The sequence below is a fragment of the Ictidomys tridecemlineatus genome, chromosome 3 (genome assembly GCF_052094955.1).
Source record: "Ictidomys tridecemlineatus isolate mIctTri1 chromosome 3, mIctTri1.hap1, whole genome shotgun sequence".
Taxonomy (NCBI): Eukaryota; Metazoa; Chordata; class Mammalia; order Rodentia; family Sciuridae; genus Ictidomys; species Ictidomys tridecemlineatus.
The window spans coordinates 51,641,733-51,657,758 of record NC_135479.1 but is presented as its reverse complement, the minus strand read 5'-3'; the positions used below and the strand labels follow the sequence as shown (position 1 = coordinate 51,657,758).

General features: G+C 47.1%; 2 protein-coding genes across 6 annotated transcripts; one reads left to right on the top strand and one right to left on the bottom strand.

Annotated features, from left to right (window-relative positions):
• Positions 1 to 50: 50 nt before the first annotated feature.
• Gps2 (G protein pathway suppressor 2) lies at positions 51 to 2,740 on the top strand. Of its 3 annotated transcripts, none has more exons than XM_005332780.5 (11): positions 51 to 184; positions 393 to 555; positions 845 to 954; positions 1,036 to 1,148; positions 1,272 to 1,351; positions 1,432 to 1,514; positions 1,710 to 1,863; positions 1,961 to 2,050; positions 2,138 to 2,217; positions 2,302 to 2,397; positions 2,558 to 2,740. In XM_005332780.5, exons 2-11 carry the CDS (start codon positions 462 to 464, stop codon positions 2,639 to 2,641), a joined length of 984 nt encoding a protein of 327 aa, XP_005332837.1. In that variant the 5' UTR covers positions 51 to 184; positions 393 to 461; the 3' UTR covers positions 2,642 to 2,740. The 3 variants fall into 3 exon arrangements, with proteins under 3 accessions (XP_005332837.1, XP_013217215.1, XP_005332838.1); XM_005332781.4 differs by having other exon boundaries at positions 80 to 188; XM_013361761.4 differs by lacking the exon at positions 2,302 to 2,397.
• A 156-nt stretch (positions 2,741 to 2,896) lies between these two features.
• Positions 2,897 to 7,702, bottom strand: Eif5a (eukaryotic translation initiation factor 5A). 3 transcript variants are annotated; one of them, XM_078042801.1, is made up of 6 exons: positions 7,486 to 7,702; positions 5,461 to 5,664; positions 4,193 to 4,297; positions 3,875 to 4,006; positions 3,714 to 3,787; positions 2,897 to 3,539 (listed from the first exon to the last, which is right to left on the bottom strand). In XM_078042801.1, exons 2-5 carry the CDS (start codon positions 5,623 to 5,625, stop codon positions 3,725 to 3,727), a joined length of 465 nt encoding a protein of 154 aa, XP_077898927.1. In that variant the 5' UTR covers positions 5,626 to 5,664; positions 7,486 to 7,702; the 3' UTR covers positions 2,897 to 3,539; positions 3,714 to 3,724. The 3 variants fall into 3 exon arrangements, with proteins under 3 accessions (XP_077898927.1, XP_005332834.1, XP_005332835.1); XM_005332777.4 differs by having other exon boundaries at positions 5,461 to 5,646; positions 7,486 to 7,699; XM_005332778.5 differs by lacking the exon at positions 7,486 to 7,702 and adding an exon at positions 7,122 to 7,266 and having other exon boundaries at positions 5,461 to 5,646.
• Positions 7,703 to 16,026: the final 8,324 nt, after the last annotated feature.

Genomic DNA, 16,026 nt, shown 5'->3' with positions numbered 1-16,026 from the left:
CAGACCCCAGCTGCTACAACGGAGTTTGGACTCGCGGGCATCCGTCCCCGCGCGCTTCCGCATTTCCTTCCAGTCCAACCCGCAAGGCCGGTCGCCGCCTTGACTCCGGAAGGATTCGTTCGGGCCGCCGGATGTGACGCTAAGGCTAAGGCGCGCCAGAGGCCGCGGAGAGAGCATCTAGAAGGTGGGTAGGTAGGGGTCGATGCCCCGGGGGTTCGAAGGAGGAGCGGGGGCGCCGAACCATGGACCCTGTGCCGCCAGCATGCGCTGGGGCTGTGACCCGGCGGAGCTGCGTGCCCCCGAAACACGTGACCCGGTCCGAGAGCTGACCGCACCGACAGGCTTCCGCTTCGTCCCGGCTCAGTTTCCACTAAGTTCCTGCCTCCCTGCAGGCACCGTCTGAGGTCTGGCAGTCAGTGACAGAGCAGGGCGCCCGCAGTCCGAGCGCCCCCGACAGCACCATGCCCGCGCTCCTGGAACGTCCCAAGCTTTCCAACGCCATGGCCAGGGCGCTGCACCGGCACATCATGATGGAGCGGGAGCGCAAGCGGCAGGGTGAGCTGGGGCCAGAGCAATAGATCACACGCATGGCTAAGGTGTCTCAGCTGCCCCAGGACTACTCCCACCCACGGGCTGAGCAGTGCGCCCGCAGGCGAAGCTAGAGGGAGGGAGGGAACAGCCCCCCTTAGTGTGGGAGTAGAGGCCTGGTTCAAGTTCCAGGAAGCCAGAGATGGGTAGGACCTTGGAGAGCTACTGCCAAGTACACAAGTGGTAGGATAATGGCGGGATAAGTAAACTAATGAGTTTCACCACCCTGCCACTTCATTTTGGCTGATTTTTCCAGAGGAGGAAGAGGTGGACAAGATGATGGAACAGAAGATGAAGGAAGAACAGGAGAGAAGAAAGAAAAAGGAGATGGAAGAGAGAATGTCACTAGAGGAGACCAAGGAACAAGTAAGCTGTCCCCGATTGCTCCAAGCTCTGGGTTTTTCCCTTGGTTCTCTCTGTCTTACCTCCTTTCCCCTTCCCTTCCAGATTCTCAAGTTGCAGGAAAAGCTTTTGGCCCTACAGGAAGAGAAGCACCAACTTTTTTTGCAGCTCAAGAAAGTTTTACATGAGGAAGAAAAACGGAGACGAAAGGAGCAGAGGTGGGATCAGAGAGCTAAAAGTAAAATTGGGATAAGGTGGACTGGGTAACAAAAGAGTCAATGTTTAATGGCAAAAAGGGGGTAACTGCCCTTGGTTTTCACCTATCCTTCCTTTCACTCCAGTGACCTGACCACTTTGACATCAGCTGCATACCAGCAGAGCCTGACTGTTCACACAGGAACTCACCTCCTCAGCATGCAGGGTAAAGACTAAAGAAACCATTTGACAGAAAGTGGCTCCTCTTGGAGGTTGAGGCATCACAAAATCCCTCTCCCTTTCTAGGGAGCCCTGGAGGACATAATCGCCCAGGCACCCTCATGGCAGCTGACAGAGCTAAACAGATGTTTGGACCCCAAGTACTCACGGTGAGAAAAATGGATTTGAGCGTATAGCTCTATTTCTTCTCTTTACTCCTTCATCCCAGGCATCCTGGTCACCAGTGTTCAAGTCACAAACATAACCAAGCACTTATTGTAAGGGCAAGTAGGGCAACGATGTATACAGAAGTCCTTGAATTTGTTTTTAAGAACTTTACAATCAGTTCTCACCTTCCTCCTTAGACCCGGCACTATGTGGGCTCAGCAGCTGCTTTCCCAGGAACTCCAGAGCATGGGCAATTCCAAGGCAGCCCAGGTGGTGCTTATGGGACTGCTCAGCCCCCACCGCACTATGGACCCACACAGCCAGCCTATAGTCCTAGTCAGCAGCTCAGAGGTGAGTAATGGGAAGAGTGGGGTGGCTTTCCTGAAAGCCCACAGGTAAGGGTAGAGGAAAAGGAAATTCTAACGGGCATACCTCCTCCCTTCCTCAGCACCTTCAGCGTTTCCTGCAGTGCAGTACCTATCTCAGCCACAGCCACAGCCCTATGCCGTGCATGGCCACTTTCAGCCCACCCAAACAGGTGATAATATCCTAGGCAGGAACCCCTAGCTCCACAGGTCCCACCTGCCTCATTCTCTTCTTTCACACACCTCTCTTCCCCACCTAGGGTTCCTCCAGCCTGGTGGTGCCCTGTCCTTGCAAAAGCAGATGGAGCATGCTAACCAGCAGACTGGCTTCTCTGACTCAGTAAGTAAAGGGCCTTGGGAGGTTGGAGGAAGGGCTAGGCTAAGGGGAGCCCCAGTATGCTTCAGGTAACTTTGTCCTCTGCAGTCCTCCCTGCGCCCCATGCACCCCCAGGCTCTGCATCCAGCCCCTGGACTCCTTGCCTCCCCCCAGCTCCCTGTGCAGATGCAACCAGCAGGAAAGGTAAGGATGGTAACCAATATCCCAACACTACCAAGCAAACAGGATAGGTGGCTCACACTTTTTGGTTGTCCCTTCCTCCTTCAGTGTGTGTATCAGTAGGGGTGTTAAGTGGAAGGGAGGGTATATTCACTGACAAAACCCTCCTTTCATCACCATCCAGTCAGGCTTTGCCACTACCAGCCAACCTGGCCCTCGGCTCCCTTTCATCCAACACAGCCAGAACCCGCGATTCTACCACAAGTGACCATCAAATTATGTCTTCAACCCCATCCCTCCATCCCCCATGGGTGAGGGTCTTTCTTCCCTTTATGTCCCAGGCCAATAAAATCTACCTGCCACTGCCCCTGGCTGCTGCTCTTTGTGTCACTTCCCACCCAGCTGTCTGGAATATGCCTAGGCTGCTTGGAGGGTGGGGGGGATGGCTGGTAGATTCTGCCTTCCAATTATTTCCAGTCAACAAATACCCATTTAATTCAAATAAGCAGCTGACTTGGGGGACTTCATATTAAACTTGTAGTTTTATTCAGGTTTGATTTTAACAAATGTGTCGGGGAGAGAGCCCGCAGGAAAGGGTAAAGCCCATAGGGGCAGGGCCCTCCCAGATGCCTGAGGAGGGGGCAGGTCCCCTCCCCTCTACTCCTCTTCCCTCCCCACATGAAGGGACTTGGGGAGAGATACAGGCAGGGGAGGGGGCTGGTCCCTGTTCTGTAGGGTTGGTGCTTGGATTAAAGGGCTATGGGGGAATAGGAGACCAGACCAAGGACAAGTGGGGGGTAAGGACACAAGGACCATTTGCCAGAATCCACAGCTTTCTGATTCCAAATTGAATTAAAAAAAAAAAAAAGAAAAAAAAAAAAAAACTAAACCACAAGCAGTACCCATCCTTTCTCCCCCACCAGGACTGTAGTGCAAGGGGAGAAAAGGAAGGCAGCTTCACCAAGGCCATGGCTCCCTTGCTCCTGGCCAAGGGAGCTAGGTGAAGGGCAGGGGCTCCCCGACAGATTGAGGGGGTGGGGAAAACCAAAATAAAACGTCAAATAAATTGTGTAGGAGTCGTCCAGCCAAGGGTCCAGCCACAGCAGGACCTGGCTGGGGGAGGGGCCTCTGCAGGCTTGAGGATCGCTGCTGCCACCACTGCCACCCTGAGTAAGAGAGAAACCAAGTTAAGACAGAATAATTAATACCTTCAACAAGGGTGGAGAGAACAGGACCAGGATGGAGACAGAAAGCAAGCCTGGCATGATTAAAAGATCAGAAATAAATTTGATGAGAACAAAATACGTAAAGGGGGACAGTGAGGGCTTTGTCACTCTCACCTGGGAGCCAGTTATTTTGCCATGGCCTTGATTGCAACAGCTGCCTCCTCTGTCATGGCAGACAGCACCGTGATCTGGAGAAGAAAAAAGGATAGTTAGGAGATACCCGAAGTTGGAGAAACAGCAAAGCTGAGCATACAAGGGAGAAGAGAACAGCATACCAGGATCTCTTCTCCACAGTCATACTTCTGCTCAATCTCCTTGCCGAGGTCGCCCTCGGGCAGACGAAGGTCCTCTCGCACCTCCCCACTGTCCTGGAGCAGTGATAGGTACCCATCCTGGATGCCAATCAGCTGAGGGCAAACAGAGAAGGAAGTTGAAGACAGGCCCAGGTAGGCTGAGGATAAAGGGTCTGATGAACAATTTGGAACAAGAGCAAAATATCAAATACCCTCTCCCTCCTCTCCCACAACTTCTGGTCAATCTGTATTTTGCACCCGTGAACCAGTAACCCATCCTCATCCTGTACACCTACATACCTGGAAGTCATTCCTTTTGATGTTGGGAACATCCATATTATGAGTTGACGGGCAGATATCTTCATATTTCTTCCCAGTAAAGATGTCAATACCAACCAGGTGGACCTGTGTATATGCATCACAAAGAGAAACCCAACCAACTCTAGGACGGAGGAGATAAAGGCTCATGTAGTTACTAGCTGATGAAGGAAGTCAGTCTACCTTGTCAGGGCAAAGACAAGCAAAGTTGGAAATGAACTAAGAAATACTAAAGCCAAAAAACAAAAAACAAATTCTGAGGCTAAAAGACCACCACAGGTCAAGGTGGTAGAGCAGGTGTAGGGAAGTATCAAAAAACTGACAGAGAATGCTAGGAGCCTAGGGGTATAGAAGGAATCCTTGGCATATAGAAGGAATCCTTGGCAAAAGTTTGGAAGAGTTTCTGGACACCCATGTAAGGGGCTGAGAATTTTGAGAATAAGGTAGAAGGGGAAAAAAGTCTGTTAAAAGAATTGGGGAAAACAAACTTCAAGATCAAAAAGAACTACGTAGTTAGGGAGAAAGAAAACTAGAGAAAGAGCTACACATTAGGAGGATCAATGTCAAGTCAATAAAACCACAAGAAATTCAACAAGAATGAATCAGGTTTAACTTCTGTGGAAAAAGAAAAACTCTGAGGTGACAAGGGAAGCACTAGTGAGAACACTAAGACCAGAGAAAACAGAGAGGCTCAAGGAGTGGGCATGGCAGATAGAGAAATGGAGACTGCATTAGAATTCCAAAGGGAAAGGTAGAACTGCAGAAAGAAGCAGTTTGAAAAGCAGAAGCTTGAAAATTCAAGCACACTGGAGCCTTTCAAGGGAATGCTACAGTCTGTGTTAGGACCAGAGAAATTTACCAAGCATAGTGATGTAAACAGTACCTAACAAAGGCCCAAGGAAGAAACAAAAAAAGTGAATGCCAAGACCAAGGAAGAAACAGCTGAACAGCCAGAGCATAAAGGACTGAAGAAAAGTCAAAGGACCATGAAGAAATGTCAAGAGACTGGCACAAAGATGGAGAAAAAGGACTACCAGACAATGATGGGGGTACAAAAGGAGGCTGAAGGCTGGGAGCAGGTGTAGTCTGAATGGGTATAAGGGCTGAGTGCTAAACAAAAGGACTAAGACAACAAACAAAAAAACCCACACACAACTAAAGGCAGGCAGGGGTCAGGACTGAAGGCAGCTTGCTGCCAGAAGCCCTATGTATATATGAGGTGTGGGGAAGGCAACATGTGAAAGTCTAACCTTGGCATGGCCATGCTTGCCAGTCTTCGAAGTAGACATCTCGACGATCTTACAAGGCCGGCCTTTGAGCACCACAAAGCCATTCTTACGTAATGCTGAGCACTGCATTGGGAAGGTGGCTGAGGCCCCTGCATCTCCTGTCTCGAAGTCCAAATCATCTGCCATTTTAAGAGGCTTCGATTCCAACTAAAGCCAAGAAGAGAACTGGGGTCAGGAAAGATAGAAGTTAACAGGACCTCTAATCTATTCCATTTTTCTCTGGAAACACTGCTGTTTTCCCCAACCCCTTATTCCACTACCCACCTATAATAAAAGTCAAAGTTCTTGGACTAACTACTGACTGGGGTCAAATACACTGGAGAACTGGTGTGTAAGTAACGGTGGAATAGCTGGATCCTCCCCCAAATTAAAGTTCAAGTGATACTTGGGAAAGGAAAGGTCCAAGGACTTTAGATGCCAAATCTGAGATGAGGAAAGTCCTACTTCCTGGGGTGGGGAGGACTCAGGTGTTACTTGCCACTGAAACCAACCACCCCTCTTCCCCACACTTAGCCAGAGCTATAATTAGGTGAGCAGCTATGAGCCAGCAAAAGGGTGGGGCTAATGTGTGTAGGGGGGAGGGTGGAAACCGGAGGACAAGGCCCCACCCGGCTGTTACACCCCCCCACCCCTATCCACACACTCGTCTGTCACTGGTACAGGAAACCACAAGGCCTCTTTGGGGGATTCCCGCCTCTCCAACATGCACTTGCAGTCAAGGGGGTGAAAGTAGTTTCCTAAACCATCCCCCTGCCAAACACCTCGATCTCGGTTCCCAAAGGGAACCCAGCCTCTCCTCGAAGGCCCGCCCACTTTTCCCAGGATGCATCGGTGCTGTCGACTTTTTAGGCCCGTCCTGTGCAGTCAGAAAGTGAGAGAGTAGGGGGTGGTGAATGACAATAAAATGAAAGCAAGGAGTTGGTAATAGTGAGTAGTAAAAATCACCCTAGGCTGAGAATTAGGAACTCTAAAACCCAAGTTACTCCCAAAACTAGACACGAGGAAGACCACTAGTGACAAAGTGAAGACAGCATATCATGGTGGGGAACTCATCTAAGGCGCTGTCGGCACGTGCCTAGAGAGGAGGGGAACTCATGTCCAGTCACTCAAGTTTCCCAATTTCTCCGGCCTCGCAGTTCTAAGAGTGCCACTTACACTTGGCTGACCGCCTCACTTCACGTGAAGACTGGGAGAAAAGCTCCAGGCGCCCATGAGGCTGAGGAACGCTAACATATGCCTGCAGCTGGCCCTCCGGGGTGATCGAAAACTAGTCCTTAAGGTTCTCCCACTATCCAAAATTCCAGGTTCCCTCTGACGCCCGGGAGGACGAGCTCTCCCTGCGCCGGGGGTTGCCGGCTCCCGCCCACCATGTGGCCGCCCGGGGCTTCCGGTGGCCGGGACCTGGGGGGAGGGGTCCCCGCGCTGCCATGCGGACCCGGTCCACATTCGGCCATGCGGCCTCCGACCCCGAGGGCAACTTGCCATGGGGGGGCACTTCCGGTGCCGCGAGTGCCCCCCTCCCCAAACGCTGCGCCAGGCCGGCGACTCACTGCCTCCCCTCCCCCCGCCAGCCGCCAACCCCCCCTTCACATGCGCTCTCACGGAACAGCCCCCTCCCCCACCTCACGTGGCCGCGCGGTGCCTGGTCCTCAACGACCCTGGGACCCTTGCCCCGACGGGGCTGATCTGGCCCCCGGCCCTCTCCCCGGAGCAGCCGCCTGGCGGCCTCTCCCGCGTGGCGGCCTCGCGGCTCGCCGTCCCCCGCCCTGCGTCGCTCCAACGTCACCCGGCCGGCCCCAACCGTCACCCCGCGCGCCAACCGGGCCGCGCGCCCGCGCCTCTCCATACCTCGCGCCGCTCCCCGACCAAACCCATGCGGTGGTGGCCGCCGCTCCCTTCTGCCCCCTCCCCGACCCCCGTATAGTTCCATCTCTCCTTCCCTGCTCAAGCAGAGGTTCCGCGCAGGCGCGTCCTGCCCGCTCTCACCTCGCGCGAACGCACTGACTCGACCCCGTCCGCTCGCCGCGAGCCCAACCGCTGCCTCCGAGCCCGCTACCGCCGCCGCCGCCGCCTCTACCGCCGCCGCCGCTGCTGCACACGGGTCTTAGTACGCAGGCGCCGACTCCCCACTGACCAACCAAGCAGCCCTATGACAGCCGCGCAAGCGTGCTCTCCGGCTCCTCCGCCCTCCACCCCCGCACTGCGCAAGCGCAAAGACCCTCCCCGATCTCCACCCTCTGTCCCACCTACCCATCCAATGACGCGCAGACGTGACCCCGCCCCTCACAAAACCTGAACCCCTCCAACCTGTCAGCAACGCGCAGGCGCACCCGGTTTTTTAATCCCTTCAACCTCCGCCTCCCTCCCCTAGATAAACCACCCGCCCTACCCGACTGTATTCGCGCCTGCGCAATAAGGAGCCCTGCACTCCACACCCTCTGAAGGAAACGCCTCGGTTTCAAAACGCATGCGTGTTGAGAATCTTAAACGCCCCTTCCACCTCAGACGTCGTTTGTACGCTGGGCGTTGAAAAGACCACGCCACTGTACCGCTTGCGGGGTCTAGGACGCATGCGTCTTAGGAAACGCCCCACCTCGGCTTTAACTGGACTTAAACGACCCACACGTTTCAGAAGACGCGCTGTGGGCTGGGCCCCTTGCCTCAGAGTCCTTTCTCTCAGTTCCACACATGCGCGAGAGTTCGCTTTTCGCTCCACTCATTTAGCGCGATGTGTGGTCGGGTTACCACCCATCTCGGCTTCAGTTCTCATCTACGACTCTGCTCTACCATAGAGTTTCGCTGGAAAGACAGAGCGGTCCCGTACCAGCCACCATCTTGTTTAAGCCCAGGTCTGCGTTCCTCCCTGTGGCTTCCATAGATGCAGTTCTACGCCAGATCCCAAATAAAGAGACAGCGTTTTTCCATCTGCGATCTGCGGTTTCCAAAGAATTATCTACAATCCCTTTAGAAAAATTTTATCTGTAAAGAAGAGTAATATTTACATTGCATTGACATTCACTAAATCATGAAAGATGACTAAGAAACTGGAAACGACCTTTCCCACTAGGAGTTTATTTCCCTGTTGCTTGTCTTAGGAAAGAATGCTGCTGCAATTTCAGAAACATTTTAGTTTTCCTCTAGTTCCTACGTTTCCCTCTATGGCCTTGACTACCTTGATATGCCCGTTAGGTGGATAGCAGTACTGTCAAGCGACTAAAGATCTGATCGTGGAACCCCAAACCCTGAATCTGGTTCTTGTTTGTGGCTTTTAGAAATTACTTAAAATCGTTCTGTCTTAATTTTCTTCCCGTAAAATGAGGGAAATAATGCTGTCTAAACTTCTAATTCACCAAGTTGTAAAAACCCCGTGAAATGTGTGAACTGCAAACACGAGCATGAATTAATTACTACATTCGCGTAGCACATTACACTATCACCTCCAGATCTTTCCATTCAGTTTTCTGAAATTCCTGTAATTTGCCCAAACAACAACAACAACAACAAACTTCTTGGGAACATTGTTTAAAACTCCAGTTCTTGCTCTTTTCTAAGACGTAAGGTTCCTATGGCACAGCAGTTCCACTCCTATGCATATACCCAAGATTTCAAAACAAATTTGGACTGGGGGAGGGGGTAGCTCAGTGATGAGAGGGTTTGCCAACTCAAATCTTTGCATGTGACTGTTCACTGCTGCACTTTAATTACAGTATCCAAAAGGTGGAAATAACCCAAATATCCAATAGATGAATGGATAAACAAAATGCATTATACCCTTATAATGGAATATTATTCAGTCATAAAAAGGAATGGCATAACTTATAAATGCTACAGCTGGATGAACCTCAAACATGCCGAGTAAAAGTCAGCAAAAGGTCATATTTTCTATGATTTCATTGATAAAAATAATTATCAAAAATAGGTAAATTTGCAGAAGCAAAGATGATAGGAGGTTGTCAGGTCCTGGGAGAAAAGGAGAGGAACAGCTTAAGGGACATTACTTTAGTGATGAAAATGTTTTGGAAGTAGTTGGAGGTGTTGGTTGCACAACATTATGAATGCACAAAATGCCACTGAATTGTTCACTTTAAAATGGTTGATTTTTTAGAATTGGGGTTGTAGTTCAGTGGCAGAGGGCTTGCCTGGCATGTGTGAGGCACTGGGTTCTATCCTCAACACCACATAACAATAAATAAAGTGAAGGTATTGCATCCTTTATACAACTAAAATGTGTGTGTGTGTGTGTGTGTGTGTGTAGAAAATATAAGGTGATGTGGCAATCAAGGAGGCTTGAAAGCAAGGCAATGGAATTAGCTACACCTATTAGACCATACAGCTCTAAGAGCAGAGTGCATCCCGGTGAGGTAGCATACACCTGTAATCCCAGAGGCAAGGGAGGGAGGCTGAGACTGGAGAATCCTGAGTTCAAAGCCATCCTCAGCAATTTAGCAAGTTCTCTGGAACAACTCGGTGAGACCCTGTCTCTAAATAAAATACAAAAAAAAAAAAAAGGGCTGGGGATGTGGTTCAGTGGTTAAGTGCCCCTGAGTTCAATCCCCGGTACCAAAAAAACAGCATAGTTCATTTGCCTTCAGGGTAAAAAAGTCCTGTCTGTCTTCCTTTCCAGAAGAATTTGAACCATTAATAATCCTGGATTAGGACTTCCCTTAAAACTATAGGAGAATCTCTCTTGGACCTTCTTTTCTAATTTACATGTTCAGCATTCTTCCATTCACATGAAAGTTTCTTTCTTGAGAACTTGTTCCAAAAATAATTGATTGGATTATGACTAACTTTTATAATTTAAAATGTTTTTTACATATTTTTACTGTTGAATTATAACTATACATAATGGTGGGATTCATTGTTACATATCTGTACATGCACACAGATTCTAATTTATTTTAATGACATTCATACCCCTTTTCTATCTTGTGACACACCTATTCACCAGATTAGAATTCAGAGATTCTTTAAAAGTTTCCAGCTACCCTTCAATAGATTTTCAATGGCTTTGCATGACATACTAGCAATAGAGTTCATTTATTACTTCCTCATTTCCTTTCTGAAAAGGTAACATTTACAGAATACCCATATTTTGCTAGGAAGAGGTCTGCCAACAGTCTACTTCTGTTTGGTTAGACTGCTCTGGTAGACTTTTAGAAACTTCAATTTTTTTATTGGGGGGTACTGAGGATTGATTGAACTCAGTAGCACTCAACCACTGAGCCATATCCCCAGCCCTATTTTGTGTTTTATTTAGAGACAGGGTCCCACAGAGTTGCTTAGCACCTTCCCATTGCGGAAGCTGGCTTTGAACTCACAAGCCTCCTGTCTCAGCTTCTCGAGCTGCTGGGATTACAAGGTATGTACCACGGCTCCTGGAAGAAATTTCATATTTTGATTGATATATTTTTTTCACTCTGCTGGGGATTGAACCCAGGGTCTCATGCAAAACTAGGTAAGTACTCTGTCACTAAGGTACATTCCCAGCCCAATTCTGAAATAATTTTAGATTTACAGAAAAGTTACAACAGGATAAAGAGTTCTTTTGGAAGCACCATTGAAAAGTTTGAATGGGAACCAGTAGTGTGGTAAAGGCTGGTTGTATAAGCTATAATAAAAAATAAGAACCAATTGCGCACATCTCTTACCAACTCCATGTTCAATAATGTTTAATTAGTAGCTTGAAATTAGCCATGGTGGAAGTGTTTGCACCCACAGAAATTGGCAAGTGCTACAAATCAGTTTCCTTTATCAGAACTGGTTGTTAAACATTTAGCAGGCCACCACTGATTGGGTCCACTGAAAGGGAAGGGCAGTTCTGATATATACAAAATAGAGTTAGGTCAGGATAGTCCATAAATGGAGTAAGAGACCAGATACAAGAAAGCTCTGAGAAAGCAGTCATGAAAGTTCAGGTATTTATCAAGAAATGAGGTTCTGGGGGCTGGGGATGTGGCTCCAGCGCTCGCCTGGCATGCGTGTGGCCTGGCTTGGATCCTCAGCACCACATACAAACAAAGATGTTGTGTCTGCCAAAAAAATAAAAAATAAATATTAAAATTCTCTCTCTCATGCTCTCTCTCTCTCTCTCTCTCTCTCTTAAAAAAAAAAAAGAAAAGAAAGAAAGAAAGAAATGAGGTTCTGGGTGTAGTGATGCACTCCTGTAATCCCAGCAACTCAAGAGGCTGAGACAGGGCTGGGGTTGTAGCTCAATGGTAGAACGCTTGCCTAGCATGTGTGAGGCACTGGGGTCAATCCTCAGCACTACATAAAAAAGAAACAAATAAAATTAAAGTTATTGTGTCCATCTACAAATTTTCAAAAAGAGGCTGAAGCAGAAGCATCACAATTTAGAGAGCTGTAACCAACTTAGTGAGATCCTATCTCAAAATGAAAAATAAAAATGGCTGAGCATGTAGTTCAGTGGAAAACCACCTTAGGGATCGATCTCCAGTACCAAAAGAAGAAGAAGAAAAGAGGCTCTGAACTAGGATTTCTTGAGGATCTCCAGAAATGAGTTAGGGCTGGGGATGTAACTCAATGGGAGAGCAATTACCTGGTATATAGGAGCCCTTGGGTTCAATCCCCAGCACTGAGAAGTGGAGTGGATGGTTGTGTGGGATTTGCTGAGGAAAGTAAAAATAAGAATAAAGGAGCCAATTTGGGACATGCCTGTAATCCCAGCAGCTCAGGAGACTGAGGAGGAGGATCCCAAGTTCAAAGCCAGCCTCAGCAAAAGCAAGGAGCTAAACAACTCAGAGAGACCCTTTCTCTAAATAAAATAGAAAATAGGGCTGGGGATGTGGCTAAGTGGTCAAGTGCCTCTGAGTTTAATCCCCAGTAACCCCACCAAGAAAAGGAGCCAATTGCAGTGCACCTATCTGTAATCCCCAATTACAACTGGAGGTATTGGGGCAGTAGGATCACTTGAGCCTAGGAGTTCGAGGCCAGCTTGAGCAACAGAGGGAGATGAGACTCTGTCTCTTAAAAAACAAACAATTTTTTAAAAATCTGGGTGAGGTGGCACATGCCCATGATCCTCATGACTTTGGAATGTGAGGCTGGACAATTGCAAATTTGAGGACAGCCTCAGCAACTTAGTAAGAACCTGTCTCAAAATAAAAAAACAAAAGGTCTGGAGATGTAGCTCAGTGGTAGCATGCCCCTGGAGTTCAGTATTCAGTACAAAAAAAAGAAAAAAAAAAAGGTATGGAGGAAGAAGAAGATGTGTTTAGTGAATAAAAGAAAGAGTCATGTCAGGGTTGGGGTGTGGGCAGAGATATTACTTGAAAGGTAAAGAAGGGAAGGGAGGCCTCAATGTGTGCAAAGAAGCTGGACCCTTTTTTCTCTTACAGATTAGAAAGGCAAAGCCAATCACTGATGTGACTCTGTTCTAAGAAGTTTCCACCAGCCATGGATGACAGAGGAATCAAAATCAGTCATACCAGAAAGCAAGAGACCATTGGAGAGTCTCTGAGAGTAGCCCAAGTGAACAGGTAGGAAGGCCTGGACCAGGGCAGTGAGGCAGGCTGGGTATGTGAGGCAGGAAGACAAAAGATGAATATCTGAGACATTCTAGAGACCTGGTAAATTGAATGAGGAAGTTGAAGGCACAGAGTAATCAAAGTGTGGTCAGGAGCTGGGGTTGTAGCTCAGCGGTAGAGTGCTTGCCTAGCATAGTGAGAGTTTGATCTTCAGCACCACATTAAAAAAAAAAAAAAAAAAAAGGTGCTGTATCCATCTACAACTAAAAAAGAAAAAACAAAACAAAACACTTTTTTAAAAGTACTATCAGTCTGTGTGTCTGAAGGACATGATGGATTAATCAAGCCATTCCTGAAAATAAATGCAGTCATGCAGGAATTGGGAAATCCTCATAAGATTCTAGAATTATGAGATTCTTGCTAAGTCAGCTCAGAGTTTGATGGGGCATGCAGTTAGTCCTCCAGCAAAGCTGGGATTGGGAAGGAGGAGTAGGATGAGAAAAGAGACCAAACTAGTTGTTTTTTGGACCTCTTGTCCCTCACCAAAAGGGTAAGGGCTCCAGTTATATCAAGAGGAATGTTTTGCTGGGCACTGTGGTACAAGCCTAAAAATCTAGCAAGGGGATTGTAAATTCAATCTCAGCCTCAGCAATTTAGCAAAATCTTGTCTCAAAATAAAAAGGCCTGGGGGGCTGAGGATGTGGCTCAACCGGTAGCTTGCTCGCCTGGCATGCGTGCTCCTCAGCACCACATACAAACAAAGATGTTATGTCTGCCGAAAACTAAAAAATAGATATTAAAAAATTCTCTCTCTCTCTCTCTCTCTCTCTCTCTCTCTCTCTCTCTTTAAAAAAAAAAAAAAAAAAAAGGCTGGGAAGTAGCTCAGTTGTAAAGCACCTCTGGGTTTAATACCCAGTACCAAAGAAAAGAAGAATGTTTTTACACAACTATAAAGATTCCAAGCCAGGAGTGGTGAAGTATGCCTGTAATCCCAGTGATTTGGGAAACTGAGAGAGGAGGATTAGAAATTCAAAGCCAGCCATAGCAATTTAGCAAGATCCTGTCTCAAAATAAAAAAATAAAAAGGGTTAGGATGTGACTCAGTGGTTAAGCACCCCTGGGATCAATCCCCCTTACAAAAAAAAAAAAAAAAGATTCTGGCAGGACGCAGGACATGGTGACACACACAGGTAATTATAGCACCTGGGGAGGCTGAGGCAGGAGGATTGTAAATTCAATGCCAGCCTCAGAAACTTACTGAGACTCTGTGTCAAAATTTTAAAAAATAAAAAAGTTACAAAAGAACTAAGAATGTAACTCAGTGGTAAAGTGCCCTTGGGTTCAATCCCCAGTACCCAAAAAAAAAAAAAAATTAAAATGTTTCTGTCAAACCTTCTTATTATAAAAATGTGACTCCTGGGGGCTGTGGTTATATCTCAGTGGAAGAGCACTTGCCTAGCATGTGTGAGGCACTGGGTTTAATTCTTAGCACTACATATAAGTAAAACAAAAGTTCATTAACAACTAGGAAATATTTTAAGAAATGTGAGTCCACTGTAGACGATTTGGGGAAATACAATTAACCACAAATCCAACACTGAGAAGCAACTGTTGTTAATGTTTTACTACAGTTTCTTTTCTTCTTCTTCCTCTTCTCCTTCTTTTTCTTTTTGTGGTACTAAAGATATAATCTGAGGGCCCTCTACCACTGAACTACACTCCCCAGCCTTTTTTTTTTTAACTTTTATTTTGAGATAGGATCTCTCTAAGTTGCCCACACTGGCCTAAACCTTTTGATCCTCCTGCCTCAGCCTCCTGCATCACTGGCATTACAAGGTGTTTTACCATATTTTCTTCCAGTCTTGTTTCCATGCTTTTTTTTTTTTTAAAAAAAAATTACATCTGATTCATATCCTGCTGACTATGCCCCCTAACCAATCTGAGAGTAGTGAATATATTCTCTGTTGCATGTGAAGGGAAATGAAGTCAGCTGCTGCAAGGTTTGGAGTAGAATAAGGGTTCTCTGTAGTATAAGTATTTTACAGTAAAAATTTATCCTTCTCAGGGGTCCTGGTCAGAGATTATACTTCCTTCTATCATCAAGGGGTTTTGTAAAAGTCAAATCATCAAACGAGCCTTGGGAATGGGCATGTAGATGATACTTTCTTTGTAGTGATCGGCTGTCACTGGACATAATCTTAGAGCACCAGTTGCTGATATCACAGCAGAAGCCTCAACTTCATTCATTCAACTAACATTCATTGAGGATATTAAATGTCAGATACTTCCCAGTGGCTTGGGAGGCTGAGGCAGGAGGACCACAAGTTTAAAGCCAGCCTCAGCCAGCCTCAGCCAGCCTCAGAAATTTAGTGAGGCCCTAAGCAACTTAGCAAGACCCTGTCTCAAAATACAAAATAAAAAGGGCTAGGAGTGTGGGAGATATATATACATATATATATATATATATATATATATAGAGAGAGAGAGAGAGAGAGAGAGAGAGAGACAGAGACAGAGAGAGACAGAGACAGAGAGACTGAGAGAGATACAGAGACAGAGACAAGAGACAGAGACAGAGACAAGAGACAGAGAGAGAGAGACAGAGAGAGAGAGAGACAGAGACAAGAGACAGAGACAGAGACAAGAGACAGAGAGAGAGACAGAGAGAGACAGAGACAAGAGAGAGAGACAGAGACAAGAGACAGAGAGAGAGAGAGAGAGAGAGAGAGAGAGAGAGAAACAGAGATAGAGACAGAGAGACAGAGAAAGAGAGTACCAACGATATAGATATATGTCTGATACTTAGGATGCAAGTGTGGCCCCTTGGGAGCAAAATTGCAATGTGTAGATAATCAGAAAATAATATATATATAATTTTATTTAAAATTATCATCTAAAATAAGTATGTAATTTTAATCTGTGTGCCCAGGACATACTAGCATGTCTATCATCAGTGAATGAAAAGGTTTATGAATGATAGTTGGTATGAAAGTAGGAGCAGTACTCCAAGGACATTCCTGAGGCATCTTTTGTGATTTTG

Coding starts and splice junctions, on each gene's coding strand:
- Eif5a (XM_078042801.1), bottom strand. CDS start 5,625: ATGGCAGATGATTTGGACTTCGAGACAGGAGATGCAGGGGCCTCAGCC. Junction 4,007..4,192: donor TCAAAAGGAATGACTTCCAG/GTATGTAGGTGT, acceptor GTTTGCCCTCAG/CTGATTGGCATCCAGGATGG. Junction 3,788..3,874: donor ACTGTGGAGAAGAGATCCTG/GTATGCTGTTCT, acceptor TTTCTTCTCCAG/ATCACGGTGCTGTCTGCCAT.
- Gps2 (XM_005332780.5), top strand. CDS start 462: ATGCCCGCGCTCCTGGAACGTCCCAAGCTTTCCAACGCCATGGCCAGG. Junction 556..844: donor GCGGGAGCGCAAGCGGCAGG/GTGAGCTGGGGC, acceptor TGATTTTTCCAG/AGGAGGAAGAGGTGGACAAG. Junction 955..1,035: donor TAGAGGAGACCAAGGAACAA/GTAAGCTGTCCC, acceptor CTTCCCTTCCAG/ATTCTCAAGTTGCAGGAAAA.